General features: G+C 39.1%; 1 protein-coding gene and 1 pseudogene across 1 annotated transcript; one reads left to right on the top strand and one right to left on the bottom strand.

The window, feature by feature from the left end:
• The first annotated feature begins 5,313 nt into the window (after positions 1-5,313).
• On the top strand, positions 5,314-17,095 carry LOC147609772 (uncharacterized; annotated as a pseudogene).
• Positions 6,992-8,593, bottom strand: LOC147609773 (uncharacterized). Its single transcript, XM_086786867.1, has 3 exons — positions 8,565-8,593; positions 8,084-8,463; positions 6,992-7,131 (listed from the first exon to the last, which is right to left on the bottom strand). Exons 1-3 carry the CDS (start codon positions 8,591-8,593, stop codon positions 6,992-6,994), a joined length of 549 nt encoding a protein of 182 aa, XP_086642993.1.
• Positions 17,096-18,377: the final 1,282 nt, after the last annotated feature.

Below are 18,377 nucleotides of genomic sequence, written 5' to 3'. Positions count from 1 at the left end.
ACCATTTAAATTGAACTGAGGCTGGTCAAGACCTCGGTCAAAACCTTGCTACGCGAGATGTCCTCCATTGACTCTCTGTCAGCTTTGCAACTTTATCACTTCGGTCTCAAACAACCTCATTCACAAGATGGTCAAAATGCTTCCCCAGCATTCTTGACATAAAAACAGTCATTTAAAAATAGGTCATAAATATAGTTTCTAACGAACTCTCATCTTCCCACATCATTTCTCGCATTCTTCTACATCAATTCACATTGCTTAATCCACATCCAATCATATGTATTTCCATCGTCCATCCATTCTCATCTACTCACATCATATTACATCTCATGACATCTATCCTCATCACATCTCATCCATTCACATTTACCCATATCCACATCACATCACATCCATTCACATTTACCCATATCCACATCACATCACATCCATTCACATTGCATCTCATCCATTCACATCTATCCCAATTCACATCACATCTCATCCATTCACATCTATCTCGATTCACATCACATCTCATTTATTCACATCTATCCTGATGCACATCACATCACATCCATTCACATCACATCTCATCCATTCATATCTATCTCGATTCACAAAACATCACATCTTATTCATTCACATCACATCTCATCCATTCACATCTATCTCGATTCACATCACATCACATCACATCACATCTCATTCATTTACATCTATCCCGATTCACATTACATCACATCACATCCATTTCACATCACATCACATCCATTCACATCACATCTCATCCATTCACATCTATCTCCATTCACATCACATCACATCTCATTCATTCACATCTATCCGGATTCACATCACATCACATCACATCACATCCATTTCACATCACATCATATCCATTCACATCATATCTCATCCATTCACATCTATCTCGATTCACATCACATCACATCTCATTCATTCAAATCTTTCCTGATTCACATCACATCCATTTCACATCACATCTCATCCATTCACATCTATCTCGATTCACATCACATCAAATCTCATTCATTCACATCTATCTCGATTCACATCATGTCCATTTCACATCACATCACATCCATTCACATCACATCTCATCTATTCACATCTATCTTGATTCACATCACATCTCATTCATTCACATCTATCCCGATTCACATCACATCACATCTTATCCATTTCACATCACATAACATCTCATCCATTCACATCTATCTCGATTCACATCTATCTCGATTCACATCACATTAGATCACATCACAACTCATTCATTCACTCCTATCCCGATTCACATTACATCACATCACAGCCATTTCACATCACATCACATCCATTCACATCACATCTCATCCATTCACATCTATCTTGATTCACATCACATCGATTTCACATCACATCACATCCATTCACATCACATCTCATCCATTCACATCTATCTCTATTCACATCACATCTCATTCATTCACATCTATCCAAATTCACATTACATCACATCACATCCATTTCACATCACATCAAATCCATTCACATCACATCTCATCCATTCACATCTATCTCGATTCACATCACATCACATCTCATTCATTCACATCTATCCTGATTCATATCACATCCATTCACATCTCTTCATATCCACATCCATTTACATCACATTCACATCTTATCACATCCACTCACATCTTATCACATCCACTCACATCGTATCACATTGCATTCACATCTTATCACATCGTATTCTCATCTTATTCACATCCTATTCACATCTATTCACATGTAGTAACATTTTCTACTTTCGATACCGATGGGACTTTTTTAAAAATTAGTTTCCCATGAATTTGATGAAAATCATTCTTTTAGCATAGGATGTCCAATCCTATAATATGGTAGGAATTCCTCTTTTCGCATTATGCATAATAATGAGTTATGTATTTATTTTTAAAATTTTACCATAGCTTCTATTACTGATAATTTTTAATATTTCTAGAAAGAATAAGACTTTGTAATACAATTATTATAGAATACTATCCTTAGACTTAAATCCAATTTATGAAATTAAATCACAAGTTTACCATAATTAAATTAGCATAAAAATGCTATTTTCGTAACCTCTAGCTTAACAAGGTTAGAGATTGATTTTGAATTAAGAATTTATCAATGAGAGGCATTCATTTGATAAAGAATTAGTCATAGGAATGACTATTCATTTGGGAAGAGAGAGATATACATAAAAATCATCCCATTAAGCATAAAAATTAACTTTTTTATGATTAATCATTAGAATTCTTATAGAAAGCTTGATTTGCATTGAAAACAATTAATTTGAAACTTCTCAAGCTTGAGAGGGGTTGAGAAGTGAAATCTTTTGAGAATATTAATGAAAACCATGAAATTACTTTTTACCTCTTGATTTGGCATGCTTCTTTATCTTAGAAGGAAGCTCCCAACCAATCAATTGGTTTAGTATGTTGAGAAGAAAGCTCCAAGGATTGTTGTGAAGAGAGAAAGAAGCTCCAATCTAGAGGAGTTTTAAGGGATATTAGAAAATATCAATATTTCAATGTATACTCGCATGGTATAGTTCACATATTTTTTTACAAAAGACTAAGGATCTATTTTTAGGTGAGGGAGGCCACTAACTAAGTCCAATTGGGTTCTAGAATTTTCCAGGTTTAGTTTGACTCAATTTGGACAAGATTTGCACAAGTTTGGCTCCCTTTTTGTTTTGGTTTGATCTAGGAGAGAGGAGAGATAAAAATATCACAATGTTTTTCAATTAAAAACTCATTCACATGTGTTAATTAGGCGCCTACCTCAAGAGTCCCCCTCTCCTTATACCAAGGTGTCAAAAATGCATCATTATTCTAAAATATCATTTTTTTTAGTAATATCTCATAGTTTTTAACTAATAAACCTTGTACTCAGTCAACTCTTCATCTTATGTGAGCATTTACGTATTTTTGGATATTTTATTTTATTCTTTAGATTTATCTCATCCCAACACTTGGATTAATCCAATTGGCCCATTGGAACTTCATTGGACCATAATCTAATTTTTTTTGAAAATGTAGACCCTTAGGCTAAGGTCCTTTATACACATTTTCAATTAATTCCAAATGCACATTGGAAAATTCTTTTTGAATTTCTATTTCAGGGGAATCTATTTTAGACACTAGGAGGATTTTTATATCCAAAGATATCTTAATTTAGGACTATCTCTCTCTAGACTTTTTCTCTCTCTAGGTCAAAACAGGGTAAAACTAGATATTTCTTCTATTTCAGATAGGGGAATAATTACAAGAACAGAAGGGGAGGTTTTGCAAAATGAATACCCTATAGCAGAAGGAAGCCGCAAAGAAGCAAATGTAGAGCATAGGAAGCTCCCCTCTTGGAAGCAGTGGTATTTTTTCTTTCCATCCTAGGCCTTGCCAATTATCTTCAAAATAAATAGCTGAACAATCAACTAACTCTTTTAGTATCCTTGTCCAAATCTCCTTCTACTAAAGGCACTTGGGTAAAAGAAGTGCCAACCTGGCAACTATGTGAGAGGTAGAGATGAAGAATGCCAAGGCCTCCTTCACATCTAGGAAGGCTAAGTCTATCCCAGGAAAGCCAGGATAAGGTCTTTTTGTTAGAGCCAGCATTTCTCCATACAAAGTATCTTCCAGGCCTTACAATCCTCTACTAATAACTTTTTCCTAAATCTAACACTAGACAAATATATCCCCAACATAACAGCATATATATTGTCATATATATACCTTCCCTTGATAAAGCCATGTTGTTTCTTAGATATGATGACGAAGTGCAGGAGTGAACCGGATGGCAATGGTTTTGGCCAAAATTTTGTATATCTCTAGTGATTAAATCTATCACAAACATTTTTTTTGGGAATGATTTTCACCAACCTTTCCTTCAAGTCCTTATCCAAATTGCTTGTCCTATAGATTTTCAAAACAAATTCCTTTAAGGATGGTCAGAAGGCAATGAAGGATTCTACAGATAAACCATCCCACCCAGGTGGTTTCTCTCTTCCCATCTTTAAAAGGGCGTCCCAACATTCCTCTATCTTAATATTTCTCTCCATCCATCTAGCCCTATCCAATCTATTGCTAATTTGTTGTAGAAATTTGGCTTCATTTTTTAGTAATCCTCTTTGAGACTGAGGGTTATTAATTCAAAAACTCTACACATTTTTTGGCTATTAACCTAATCCCCTCTATCTCTTAATCACTTTCATCGAAAACCCTCCCCATAATCTCCTTACCCCTCTTCCCCTCAGTCAACTTAAATAGATACCCATCTGACTTCCTTTTGTTATTAAAGGTTTTCCACTTGTTTCTAATTTCCTCCCTGCTACTACATTTCTCATCTTCACTCCTCAACCCAACTTGACATTTGAAATAGCCTCATCAGTAAATTTCCCAATCTCCATCTTTTTCTATAGAGTTTCTACAAGATCACCCCATCTCCTTCTTTCATGTCTTTTTTCCTCAACTCTCAATTTCCCAACCCCTCTAATTATATCTTGCATTGCATTGGAAAAAATCTTCCATGATTCTTGTATAGTGCCTCTCCTCTTGAGTCTCTCAATTGCGTCTTCTATTTGTCTAATAAATAGTCCATCCTTGAGTAAAAAATTGTTTACCCATAGTTTCCTAGTAGGAAACTTGTTTAACTCAGCTTCTTCACAACCCATTACGTGTTATCCCCATTTTAGAGGCACATGGTCATACAATGCAGTACTAGAATCCACATTTAATTTGAGAGTGTGAGGAACCCACACATCTTGTTGACTGAAAAAGACCCTATCTAATCTTGAAGATGACCCAAAATATTCAAGACTAAAATAAGTATGCCCAAGATCTGATCCCCATTCACCCATATCCCACTCATCCCTTAAACCCATTCTCCCTCTTAGACCCTCCCACTTGATCTTCTACTATCCCATCAAAACAATTCTACCCCCACACCTATCCCTATGTTTCTCAACCATGTTAAAATACCCCATAAGGATGCAATGACCCAGAATATTTAGGTTAACTATCCATTCCCACATCCCACTTCTGACTTTATGATTATGAGCCCCACCATAAGCATTTATTACCCAAACTCTCTCCCCTTCTAGAAGTATTTCTACATGGCATCAAAGTGCGGGATGCACGTGACATCCCCTTGTACAAAAACTTCGAGATGTGGACGCATCTTGCTTGGATTTATTTAGTCAATGTTTCTGATTAGATAGATTGAGTTCTCTTCTAACAATGTATCTCTAGTCTGACATATAGTTGTTTTAAATATATAGATACGATGAGTGACCACACCTGTAAAGTGAAGCTGGCGATCATCAAGACTTTGCTACGAGGCACTGGACTTTCTGGAGATACACTGTCAGAGGCCATGGCAGATTATGTGGAGATGGATGATGAGGGTTTAGACGGCACCATCGAGATTCTTGGGAGATTCAGTATGCCCGTACGACCTGGAGAGGGTACATCCTCCCAGCCACATGCAGGAGTGGAGACTTCTTCTCATGCACACACTACAGTGCATCGGTAAGCTTCTCGATTTGATAAAATAGTAATGTCATCCTTTTTTTACATATAGAATTCTTAATATATATATCCTTTTGATGTCTTTGTTTGCTTAGGACTCCTATCCCAGGTACATCACATCACGAGAGTCAGCGGCTTACTCTTGATGTACCTCCTGTTGGTACTCAGGTGACACCTGATTCACAGGCTAGTGGCCGTTCATCCCGTAGGTATATCTTTTATGGCGATTATGGATTAAATATCAAGTGCTTTTTAAGACCTCACATCTCAATATATCGTATGTTTGTATTGCACGACGTAGGCTTCAGCACAGCAGTAGCAGAGTAGCACACCACCAGTGCCCCCACCAGTGCCCCCACCCGTGCCAATGCGCACGTGCACTGGCACTTTAGGTGTCACATGGGACATCACACCTGACATCGCCTTCAGACGTCAGATGAGAGACCTTTGCATGTCTTATCTACAACGAGTTCATATACCATGGCAGTAAGTATTATTTAACATAAAGAATATGAATTACAGTTTTTTATTTGAATTACTAACTGACTTTATTTTGCAATGCAGTGATCAACTTGAGGATGACAAGATATATGTCATCAACACACTGGAGACGGAGTTTGGGACAGGATGGAGTCGAAAGTGGTTGTTGAAGCAAATGTGCAAACTCATGAGTCATCGACGCGACAATGCACGATAAGTAGAGAGAGAGAGAGAAATGAAACGAAATGAAATGCTATATTTACGTCTTCAAAAGGCCAAAATGACCTATGAGACCAAAAAGTTACCACCAGAGAGCTCTGATACCAATGTCAAGTAGAACAACGGTACTGGCTGCGGAACAAGCGTGAGATCATACATATTTGTGGTCTCTCAATTTGTGTTCATGAGGCGGCTGACAAGCATGGGGCCCATATTGCTGCAGCATACATCAAAGCTGTGGTGACCATACATCAAAGCTGGGGTGACCATAGTGTCATAGAGAGAGAGAGCAGAGCTGGAGCAGCAAATGGGTAGCGTGGGGAGTGCTGCGGCTAAGGGTACTGTGGGTACTCACTGAGGGTGCTGCTAGAACTACCGCCACGAAATGCTAGAAGACTACTGGCTTCGATGGTCTACTGCTAGGCCAAGTCGATCCAGGGAACAATGCTTGATTGCGGGTACTGAAGGTTGAGATGCTGATACTAGGGTTGAAACGCGAGATAGAAGCCTTGATAGAGGAGGGGAATCGAATCCCGATACGAACTTTCTTTCAATGAACTTGAAGTTAAAATTACCCTGTACATAGCTAGAGCAAGAAAAACGAGTCTGAGGGGAATCGAACACCGACACTAGCCATATGAGGCTATCACCACACGAGACTCCCCACCACCCACCCTTGTTAGTAAGTTTTCAAAAGAATAAAAATCATGACTTCACAATAAATTATTTTGAGATTAAATCTTATCGAACATAGGTTGATCTGTGAGTTGACACGTAAGATAATAGTCCTCATCGTCATCTCTGAGATTAACTGTCATTAAAATTTCATCTTCATTATCCTTGTTGACTTCTTCGAACTCCTCCATCGTTAAATGGGTGGTTGCAAGATCAGGGTGCCCAGTTTTGTCCACTCAGGCACCCTGTACACAGTAAAAAAAACAGGCAGTTGTTTACCTTTAGTGGCTAATCTCTCCTAGTAAATGAAGGAATTTCGTTTCAAGTTCTTTTGTTGGAACATCATATTCAAAGTTGGAAATATAGTTGCATAATTTGATTAAGCATTAGATAGTCAAAAGTCCTCATTTTCTTAGGTACAAAGTCTATGTATACACCCTGTCCCAAATTTGCACTAATTCCATAAAATGCTAATATCTTTTGCATATAAACTCATATGAGATTCCCACTTTGTACCTTAGATCTTCACATAATATGGAGCTTAACTTGATTTTTTGAGAAAATTTTAAGATATTTGTCTATTTTCTTTAAATATTTCAAGGTCTTTAAAGTGTTATAATATACGCCACTTTTTGTACCCACAATAGCTACCACTTAAAATCCTCAATCTTGTAGATCAAAAGAGTGGGTAGATACTGAGACATTAGTATAATGTGGTGGTTAGTAAAAATTACAAATCCAATGGTTGTATTTTTAACGATCTCTTTTTTAAAATTCTTCCAGACTATCAGAAGGCCTGTAAATATTAATAATCTAATTAGTAAAATTATATTTTTTATGTGAATCATCTAAAACCTATAGGGACTAGTGTACTTGTAATGGTGCATCTATGGAAAAATAAATTGGATCACTCTAAGTATGGAAAGATCATTTGTTTATCATTTCATCATATTTTTGATTAATTTTGATTAATTAGACTAATTTATATTAATTTAAGTTATACTGGGTTAATTTAAGGGCAAGCGTATTTTCTATTATTTGCTTGATCTCATTTTAAGTACCTTGCCCCCCAAAATTTGCTCTCCAAGCATTGTCCCAGTCCAGCATAAACTGGATAAAATTGGACACCCTGATCTTGCAACAACCCAAATCTGTGTTGACGTTCATTTCCTCTGTAGGCTCGACATCCATTGTTTCTTCCTCTTTGGTGTCTGTAGTGTCAGAGTCTGGATCGTTGTCGTTCTCATCATCTACAATGTCATCATGATCGGAAAAAAGAATTCTACACCTCTCTAATGTCGATGTGCCTAGATTCGAGGACGTAATCAATTCATCCTGATCCGCTTTCTCAGAGTCAATGCTATCAAACAAGTGTTGACCTCTAGGTTGGACATGCACAACTTGCCACCATGGATGAGCATCTGTATTCTTGTAAAAGAATGCTTGCTCAACATGAGTTGGCAGAATGTAAGGCTCTTTTGTTACACACAATAACTTCGAGGAGTCGATGGACCAAAATTCGGACGGTTCTCTTTCATTGTGGCATTATTGCCTTTATACTCGGCACGAAACCAATCCACCTTCAAAACCACCTTTTCAAATACACGAATCAAAACTCTAGATGTCATTTACCTGCTTGAAGATACGATACGATACTTCATAAATGCCGACTATGGTTCCCACATAACCAAGTTCACTGTCGATAAGATTTGTGTCTCTTGAACTTGCACGTGATAATTGCTTGAAAGAGGCAACAACGCAAGAATCTTGAGTTAGACATAAGTCGTCAATAGATTTTATCCGAAGATGTTGTCCATGAGCCCACATGTTGGTATACATTCGAGCCTAGACCAATAAATAAATTATTTAAAAAAAATGAGATTCATTTGTTTAGTCCAGAGTTTTCAAAACCAAACAAGTTACCTGTCTTTCACACCCAACCATATCCTGGAAAGTCATGGGGATAGTCCATGCTAAATTCCACGAACAATGAACTGTCTTTAACCGATGCTTCTGGACATATCCATGACATCAATCCCTCTCCACAAATCTTGAAGATCGTCGATGAGAGGGGCCAAATAAACATTTAGATCTTTAACTTGTCGTTTTCTCGAAATTAAGAGTGAGAGCATTAAATGCTCTTTCTTAATGCTGAGATACGGGGGTAGATTATAGTTAATAACTACCACTGGCCATGTAGACCATTTACTTGATCTCATTGAAAATGGATTCACGCCATCTAATGCTACACCCATCTTTAAATTGTGTGGTTCTTTTGCAAAATCTGGCCATCGCAAGAATCAATATGCTCAAATGCAGGACTATCTGATGGAATTCGCATTACTCCATTTTTGCTCTTGTGCTCCGCTCCCCATGTCATAAGCTTAGCTAATTCGGGACTTTGGAACATATGTTTTATACGTGGAGCCAGGGGAAAATGTCTCAATACCTTTCTAGGGACCTTACCTTTCTCCTCTTTATATTGAGGCATTTGACATTTTGGACACGTCACACCGTCCTCATACTGACCTCTATATAAAATACAATCGTTGGGACATGCATGTATAGAAGAATAGTCAAGTCCAAGACTACTTATCATCTTCTTCACCTCATCATGTGATGTAGGAAGGGAATTGCTTGTCGGGAAGAACTTCTGAGAAAGTAGCCTGCAAGTTCATTAAAAATATGATTAATAAGAAGCAACCATGTTTAGAATGTAACAAAAAAATATGTTAGATTGTTACATACTTCAAAAGTGCTGAAATGGATAGATTACTCCATCCAAAACGGTTTTGAAGATTAAGAATAAGTAAGCTTGCACTGAGTCGTGTCAGTTGGCTTCCTGCGTAGATACACTTTAGAGTTTCTTCTCGAAGATACTTCTCGTTGTTATTAGGAATATCGCTCCCACTATTATTTTGATACCAATCCGCAATAAAATCAGACATGCCATCGTCGTTATCAAAGATATCATCACGCCCATTAAAGTCCTGAGAATATTGTTTCTTTAGTCTTGCATACGTATGAGGATCACTCCTGCATAGGATCCTCATGCACTCTATTGACATGTGAGATACGTCATGTGAATGTTGATTTGTGATATTGTCGATGTCATAATCCAAAATCTACATATTTGAAGGCAAAGAAGATTGTATCAATAGCATGCTTCTATATAAAAGAAAAGAGAGATGTGCATGGAATTCAAAAATTATCATAGATACAAAATAGTTAGAGACAATAAAAGACAATTATCAAATTAAATTAGAGAGAGTAGAGAATGTGGTGCAAATTAAAGTGTAGAATCAGGGTACAAGAGGTCAAAATAACATTAGGAATTGTATACAATGAAGCTCTCAACCCTCATCTATTAAGGGTGCTCGTGGAGGTCTACGCCATCCATAATTGATTAGTAATTCATCACCAGCACACGTAATGATCTAATAGCATTGACAACTATGTATCTTTCTACATCCCTACTCATATGTCTTGGTTCATGACTATTCTCACACTGCACTAACATGCAATTGGTTCTTGAACTCATCCCGCGATTAAACCTGCTATGTTTCCTTGAGAGTAAGGTCTTCCGTCAACATAGAGTCTTTGTCCTTCTGCATGTGTAATCCCTCTATCAGAAAGAGAGACTGCATTGAGACATAACCCATAAGTACTCATGCTCTGAATGTAGCGAGTAAGGTGATGCCATGGACCCCATCTATATATAGGTCCACAAAAAGACATAAGGGTGACCTCTGAACGAGGGGGCACATGCAAATCCTGTGCAATAAAGAGGCCTCGACCTGCTCCACTGATGGTAGACGGAGTAATCATGTAGCGATTGCCCTAGAAGCTAAAAACCACTCCATCTAAAGGAAGTGATCCTCTCTGCCATCCTCCGTATCGTCTTCGATCATACGTCTATACTAGAGAATGCAAACGAATAGGCGGATGATCTCCACCCATCTCAGCCTCCAAAGCAGGAGGTAGAGGATGTCGGGAAACCTCGAGCTGCAACTCACAAATGACCTGTCCGTGCCGTGTGCGAGGGACATATGCACCACTGATAGTGAAGTCATCCTCGTCATTAAGTGAATATACCTACATATATAATATGGTTGCATTATATACGAGCCTTTGATTTATAAAATAACCAATAATATAACTAAGGGAGAACAGTCACATACCATAGGTCGATGTCGCTCCTCAGGTGGTGGTGCTCGCTCAAAAGTACCATGAGTCATCTCATGTGAAAAGCACTCCCGTCATGGCCTCCGATATGTGCCACGACAACGAGCGCACCAGCATATAATAGACTCATCGTAGTAGAAATCATCATAAAACGGGTTCATGTGTGCAGTATTGGAAGTCTGTACACCCCAACCACCACCAGTAGGAGGTGGCGGTGTACCCTTTGATTGGTCGGAATCTGATTTTCAAGTACCATAAAAACATGAGTCATTTATCAAATGATCGAAGTTAAAAAATCAATAAAAGAAACAAAACATTGAAATCTAACAAGTTCTATGGTATATTCTAATGCTTATTGTGATATGAAAAATAAACAGATGCTACTGTATGGTGGAGACAAACAAGAGGAGGGCTGATATGTGCATGGAGACATGGCAATACTTCTGCAAGGAGAGACGCCTACGCATCACTTTTCCTCAGTAGAAGGTGTGTGCCTTTGCTAACGTATATTAGAATTTATATGAACTTTTCTAGATTGATTCTAACTATTCTCTAATCTATGTTATTTTTTTAAATCAAATTTACATAGACGGCAGCACGAAAGAGACTGCAAGTTGGTCACACATATAGACTAGGCCGGATGGGACGAGATGGATTTGTGGCCACATTTGTGACTATAGACCGTTCAAATTTTAACTTTAAAAGGTAATATTATTGAATGAAGAAATCAATAAGTCTTTGGTTCTGTCTTGATGCAGACCAAAGACTATGGTCGTGCACCTACGGTGCAGGAGATGGAGTATGCCACATACTATAGCTACTGCACTTTGCAGGCGACACTTGCTGAGAGGCCTATGCGCTTTTGCCGCACAGGTCGTAGCTGGGGACTTGCCGGACACCGTATGCGAGCCACGAATGGCTGCAAGCATACAACCAGGGAAGGAAGCTCAAATAGAATGCCAAAGGGTGTGTCACTCACCGCTCAACCGCCGCCTTGAAGGATTCCCGTGTCGCAGCCGTGAAGGAGGAGCCGTCGTCGCCGCTCTACCGCCTCTCCGCCGCCGTGCCGCTACACAGTGCTCGATCGCTCTCTCACTCTCTCACTCTCTCTCTCTCTCTCACACGTAGGAGAAGGAAACCAAAGAGATAAGGCAAGAGCACTCTTGTATTCACAACACATGAGAATGAGGATTTTAGGGTTACATTTGACTCTTATAGGTGACTTGGCCGTTCACACTTGGATGCCCATACATGGCCGGTCGACCCTAACCCTTATCCTACTAATATTCAAGATGCGCCTCTCATCGGCGATCACCCAATCCCTTCATCCTTAACATATGGTGCCGACAAGCCCGGCCCATGACTCATAATATTTAAATTAATGACGTAAAACATAGTACGTCTGAATGTCCGTCATCGGTTAACATGCCCCCCTTCCTGATGTAGATTCCGTCCTTGGAAGCTATGGTATGGTAAGCTCGATAGGGTTGTTGTGGTGGACCGTTTGCAAAACAGGGAAGTAGAGTGAAAGTATGCTAGAATTCAAAAGATATAAAGTATATAAATTCAAGCATGTTCGACCACAATGGATGTTGCTATGAGAACTTAGTTTAAGGGTCACATGAATGAGCTAGTGTAGCAAATTAACAGGAGTTTAAAATTATTGAAAGTAAATCAAGAGTAAGTAAGGTGTCAAAGGTTAATCAAGGTTTATAACTGGCTTAAGTCAAGGAAAATAACCAAGCTTAATAAATAAACACATGACCACATTGTGGCTACTCTAAGAACAAGTTAATACCACAAGCCTAGGGAAACAAGAAACATCAGAGTTACAGGAGCTTTTTGCCTCTCTTTTTTTTTTTTTTATAAACACGTGACAATTTTTACACACAATGGCGACCTTCCTAAGGCAAAACTAACATCGATCCTAGTACCATGTTTAACACAAGGCATTATCCAGGAATCTATTAGCTCACTTTAGGCAAGGCTACCCCCTACCAACCAAGGCATCGGTCTGGAGTAGAATACTCCTCGCCTACCAAGTATCAATAAGGCGATAGGCCAACATTAAAGCACAACTATACTTGTATTGCCATTTATTGTAGGCTTTTTTTTTTAAATCTATTCCTTTTGATCTTCGCTCCTGAACTATAATTTGTCTTGCATCCTTTCGACAAAGGGGTAATAGCTATGTCCTAGAGGTCAACACACACATGGCCAGGTGTCAAACATTAAGATGGTTTGACCCTAGACCTAAGACAATCATATTCCAAGGTTAACTAAAGACGTCATGCTGCCTAGGAATATTTCCAATAAAGTTAAGCTCATTAATGATTTACACTAGCATGCAAGCAACTTCAAAAACTAAGTAGTACATTGACAATTTCCATGTGGTCATGCACTATGGTTTATGCAATTAATTGAACAGTAAAAACGAAAGAGAGTGGGTATGGAAGAATTACACCTGTAATTGGAGATCTCCTTGATTTGATGAGACAGCTTGCAATTTGATGTAGATATATTTTAATGAACGTTGCGGCAGTCTCAGGACTTGAAAGCAAACCCACCTCAAACTTTTTAACCTGTACAATCAACTAACAAGCACTATACCTCGAGAGGCACATCAGTGTGAAAATTTCAAGACTTGTTTAAGGAATCAAAACTAGAAAAAACTTGAAAACGCTAACCTACCTACCAGTCACCACACTACTACTGAGGATACGGTAAGAGGATGTTGTAGAGTCCTGGCTCTAGCCCTAAGGCTAAGCCTCTATCCGCATCATCCAAACAAATAAAGTCAACCTCAGTAGTGCCATGAGTTTCATCCGTCCATTCATCATTGTCAGATATTTCCTTTTCATTTTCCCATCCACATAAACTCATCAAAAATGTAACCATGCGAGGATAGTCATCTTGTGGAAAAGGAAAGCATTGGGTTAATGGGGATATGTCCTCTACGGAGTAGGGGTCAGTCATGGTCAATAGGCAAATTAGCCATTCTAATTCCTCAATATTTTCCTCTCTGGCTAGTACATCTATATGATCCCATTCAGTTTCAATTACAGGATAGCACATGTGGAATATCTGAGAAAGGTACAGATGATACCTCTCACCAAAGGTAGGAGTGGATGAAGTGTATGATGATCGGGCATCTGCCATATCTGCAACACAGATATAGCATCAGTAGGTTTATGACAGGTCAATCTAGTTCTTGATTGTATACGGATATTTCTCTTGTTTTTGTGCTCTTGCTCTTTTTACTATTTTTTGTTTTTCTTTTCTTTGTTTTTTTTTTAAATGTATGAAGCTATATATATACATCCCCTTGAATTTGGCAATTACATGGTCAGGGGAGAAGGTTAAGGAGGAAGCATTAGAATGTCGAGCGTGAGTACATGCTCCCCCTTTCCTTGGGTAGATCATATTATTTGCAATGATGTTGCAGCCTCTTGGAACCAATTTGTCCAGCGGGTCATAGGTTGTGATGTGGGTAGATAGCTTTTAATGACCCTTGTGGCCACATCCAATTGCAGAGATGGTAGTGTATGCTCCCATTGACGAATGGAGGAAAGGGTTTCCGATGATACTATTACAAGGGGAGACGTAGACTCATTGGTCTCTTGTTGGTTGTTGACAAGAGTAGGTGTAGAGCATGAAGGAACTTCTGTATCAAAGTGTGCTTGGCATAAGGAGCTAGAAGCTTCATATGGCTCCCCCTTCTTGAGCTAGGTGGTAATGATCGATATCGTTTGGGAATCCAAACTAACTCTGGAAGAAGTGGTGTGGAGCACTCTGTTACCTTTCCCTTACCACAGTCTTGAATTGTCATTGGGGTGGCAACAATTGGTTTGCAAGGTTTTACAGGTGATGTAGAGGGATTCAGCTTATGTTTAGGGACCCAAATCTGGTCATTCCCCTCGTAGTACCCTTGGGCTACTAATAATTTTTTAGGGATCCATCGCGATGTTACATTGCTCTTTCTCGGGTGGGTAGCTGTTTTCCTTTTACGAGGCTTCTTGGTGGCTGAACGAGATTGAGCAGGGGAAGTAGCTATTAAAGAAGCTTTTGGGACCCATTTGTATATATTTTTTGGCATAGGAAGCGGAGCCTTAGAGACCACCCTGCATGTTTCCACTCTTGGCGTTGAAGCGTTAGAGGGGTGGCAAACAATCAAAGATGGTTTTGCCACTGGACTTTGTTATTTTTCATTATCTAGCATTTGAATGGATGACTTAGGTGCGGGATTTTGAGCAGTCAGACCTAGTGTTGGTTCTTGCGTTGTGACTCGTCTAGTTGCCCAATCGATATTGCATTTGGTGGCCATCATCCATTTGCGCCCTAAGTTTACAGTCCCTTCCATGGTACCCGGCCGCAGGCATAACCAAAAAGCTTTGAATTATGGTTCCCTTGTCATAAGCAACCGGAGTGTGCAGAATTCCTGAGACAGGGGTTTTCTTCTTGTTGATTCCTTGAACTTGGATAGAACTCTTGGTTAAAGGTGGTTTTCCCAATTGACACCACACGCCATATGATAGCAAATTGTGTTGAGCTCCTGTATCCAATAATGCATTATACAGCACCTCCCCGTAAGGACTCTGTAACTCAATTGGGTATCTTAGAGGTGGGTCAGATTCCAGTGCATCCTCCTCTGCTTCCTCAAAAAATACTTGCGTAATTCCCAAGTTGGCTTCTCGTTGTCGCCTAGCACGCTGTTGACGTTCTTTTGCTTCGACTCTCGCTTGTATCTTTTTAAGCTCAGCTTGTTCTTTGGCTGCCTTCTTTTGATGGATTGCATGTAACTCCTCTTGGCTCAGGGGGTCATAGTACCTTTTGAATTTGCTCCCATTAAGGAATCCAATGGTTTCAACTTCGTCGAGAGTCTCCACTCTGATGGTACCTTGCGGGGTAATTTCACATACTCTATACGGTCCCTTACCAGCGTATTTGAGCTTCTTCTTTTCGTTACGCACTCCATACATCAGGACTTTATCCCCAACCTTGATGTCCTTGTCCTTTAGGTGGCGATCAAATCATTTTTTCCTTCTATCCTTCTCCACAAGGGCATTGTGCACAACCAATTGTCTTTCTTCGTTTAGCCGCTCAAGGATATACAGACGCTCTGCTAAGGGATTACCATCCCAACCCTCTTGAGTAGCCATAGTGATGGTTCATGTAGTGATCATACTTAGGGATTTGTTTTGTATATGTGAGGATTGATCACCACACACTCTAGACACATGTACATATATTTGTTGATGATATATATTGACGTATGTTCGTTGCATCACTGAATTTGTCTATTTTGTCCCAAACAATTAATTATTTGTCCGGTAAGTTAATTAGCCTAAGCATCTGCAAGAACGTTATTTATTTATCTTTACGTTTTAAAAAAATAAACCCTAAACAAGGAAAGAGGCGAGGCCATGTTGTACACATCAAAAGAAGCAAAAGATTGGCAAGCATCAACAATTTCTCAAAAGCTCTTGGAAAGCTAGATAGAGACAAATCAGAATCTTTATCGCAGTTCCAGTGATGACTGTTTTTCTATGTTAGGCTCTAATATTAACAAGCTTCTGATTTTCATAATTTTTGCAGAGGTCCCAGATTCTATGCTACGTATCAACTCAAGCTAACTTTCAAGCTTAAAGATCCGAACTAAGAAGTTTCAAAGCACGTGATTTCAAAGTATCAAGCTCAACATAAGCTATTACGATTACAATACCATGTACCATGTACCAATTTATGTACCATGTACCATGTACCAATTGCAAGTACAAGGTTCCAACATGATACCAAATCAAGTACCAAGTAACAAATCTAACCCTCTCTCCTTGTTGATACCCACGAGCTTCAAGCTCTACCTGCCGGCTATCACACCTGGCAGCTATAGCTATGGAGTTTAATGGCTCTCCTTATATACAGGAAAGCATGCATGCAGGCCGACTAGCCAGACAGTCGTGTGGAGAGGAAAAATGTGATAGGAAAAAAGTGTGTGCATATGTGGTACAATGGGCAGTGCCGAGGACTCTAACTCTAATAGGAAATAGTACTGCTTGAGTCTAGAAGGGCTTCATGAGAACTAGAGGCTATTTGAATAGGCAACGGACTCTGGAGCTCATGGTAGGCTACCTTCAAAATTTCCAAGGGAGCCCCTCCCCTCACGAGCTCCTAATAACGAAGAGAGAGAGTGTGCACTGTGCGTGTGTGTATGATATATATATATATATGATATATATATATATATATATATGTATATGTATATGTGTGTGTGTGTGTGTGTGTGTGTCCATATGTGTGTATGATATATATATATATGTCCATATATATGTATGATATATATATATATATATATATATATGATATATATATATATATAATATGTCCATATGTGTGTCGGGGAGAGAGAATGTGAGTAACAGGTATATAGAGTCTAATTTTCATTTAATTTAAAGTTTTAATTTCAAAAATTAACAATAAAAGAGAGCTAGATAGCGGTGTTTACCATAATTCATGTTCGTTTATGCCCGGTCTGACTAATCTCCGCAAAAAAAAATGACAGCACTGAGTACAATCACAATTGCAAGGAAGCAAGCGGCAAAGAGAGAGAGCAATACTAGATAGAGCTAGAGAAAGAGAGAGAGAGGCGCTCATAAGAGTATGTATATATATATTCACATCGGTATAAATCTGTTTTTTCCTGTTGCGCGGGCGTCGCATAAGCGAGGAATCGCTTATGCGACGAAACTGTCGTCGCTTAAGCGACCTTTTTGTTGCTATGCGATGGCTTAGAAATTTTTTAAAAAATTGACGCTTATGCGACGTAACGAGTCGCTACCTTATTCGCTAAAACAACGTCGTATGAACAACATACCGCAGCGATGCCAATAGTAGCGACTCTAAATAGCGTCGCGTAAGCGACAAAAAGGAGTCGCTATTACTGGCATCGCTGTGCACCCAATGGCTAGTAGTGTGACTTTCTTGTTGGCTTGCTTGTGTTGTGTGTGTTTGCAGGTTTGCCTATCTTTACGTTGTGGAGTGGAAAAAAAACAAGGAAACAGGCCTCTATAGCTTCCCACTCCCCCAACCTTGGAATCACTAGCACAAAACAAGGGCACCATAGTCAAAGTAAACACCCAGTTGGCTTGCTTGTGTTGTGTGTGTTTGCAGGTTTGCCTATCTTTACGTTGTGGAGTGGAAAAAAAACAAGGAAACAGGCCTCTATAGCTTCCCACTCCCCCAACCTTGGAATCACTAGCACAA

The sequence above is a fragment of the Cibotium barometz genome, chromosome 50 (assembly GCF_041138505.1).
Source record: "Cibotium barometz isolate CiBa-2024 chromosome 50, ASM4113850v1, whole genome shotgun sequence".
NCBI classification, from domain to species: Eukaryota; Viridiplantae; Streptophyta; class Polypodiopsida; order Cyatheales; family Cibotiaceae; genus Cibotium; species Cibotium barometz.
The sequence above is the reverse complement of the archived record's forward strand: the minus strand, read 5'-3'. Positions and strand labels throughout refer to the sequence as shown.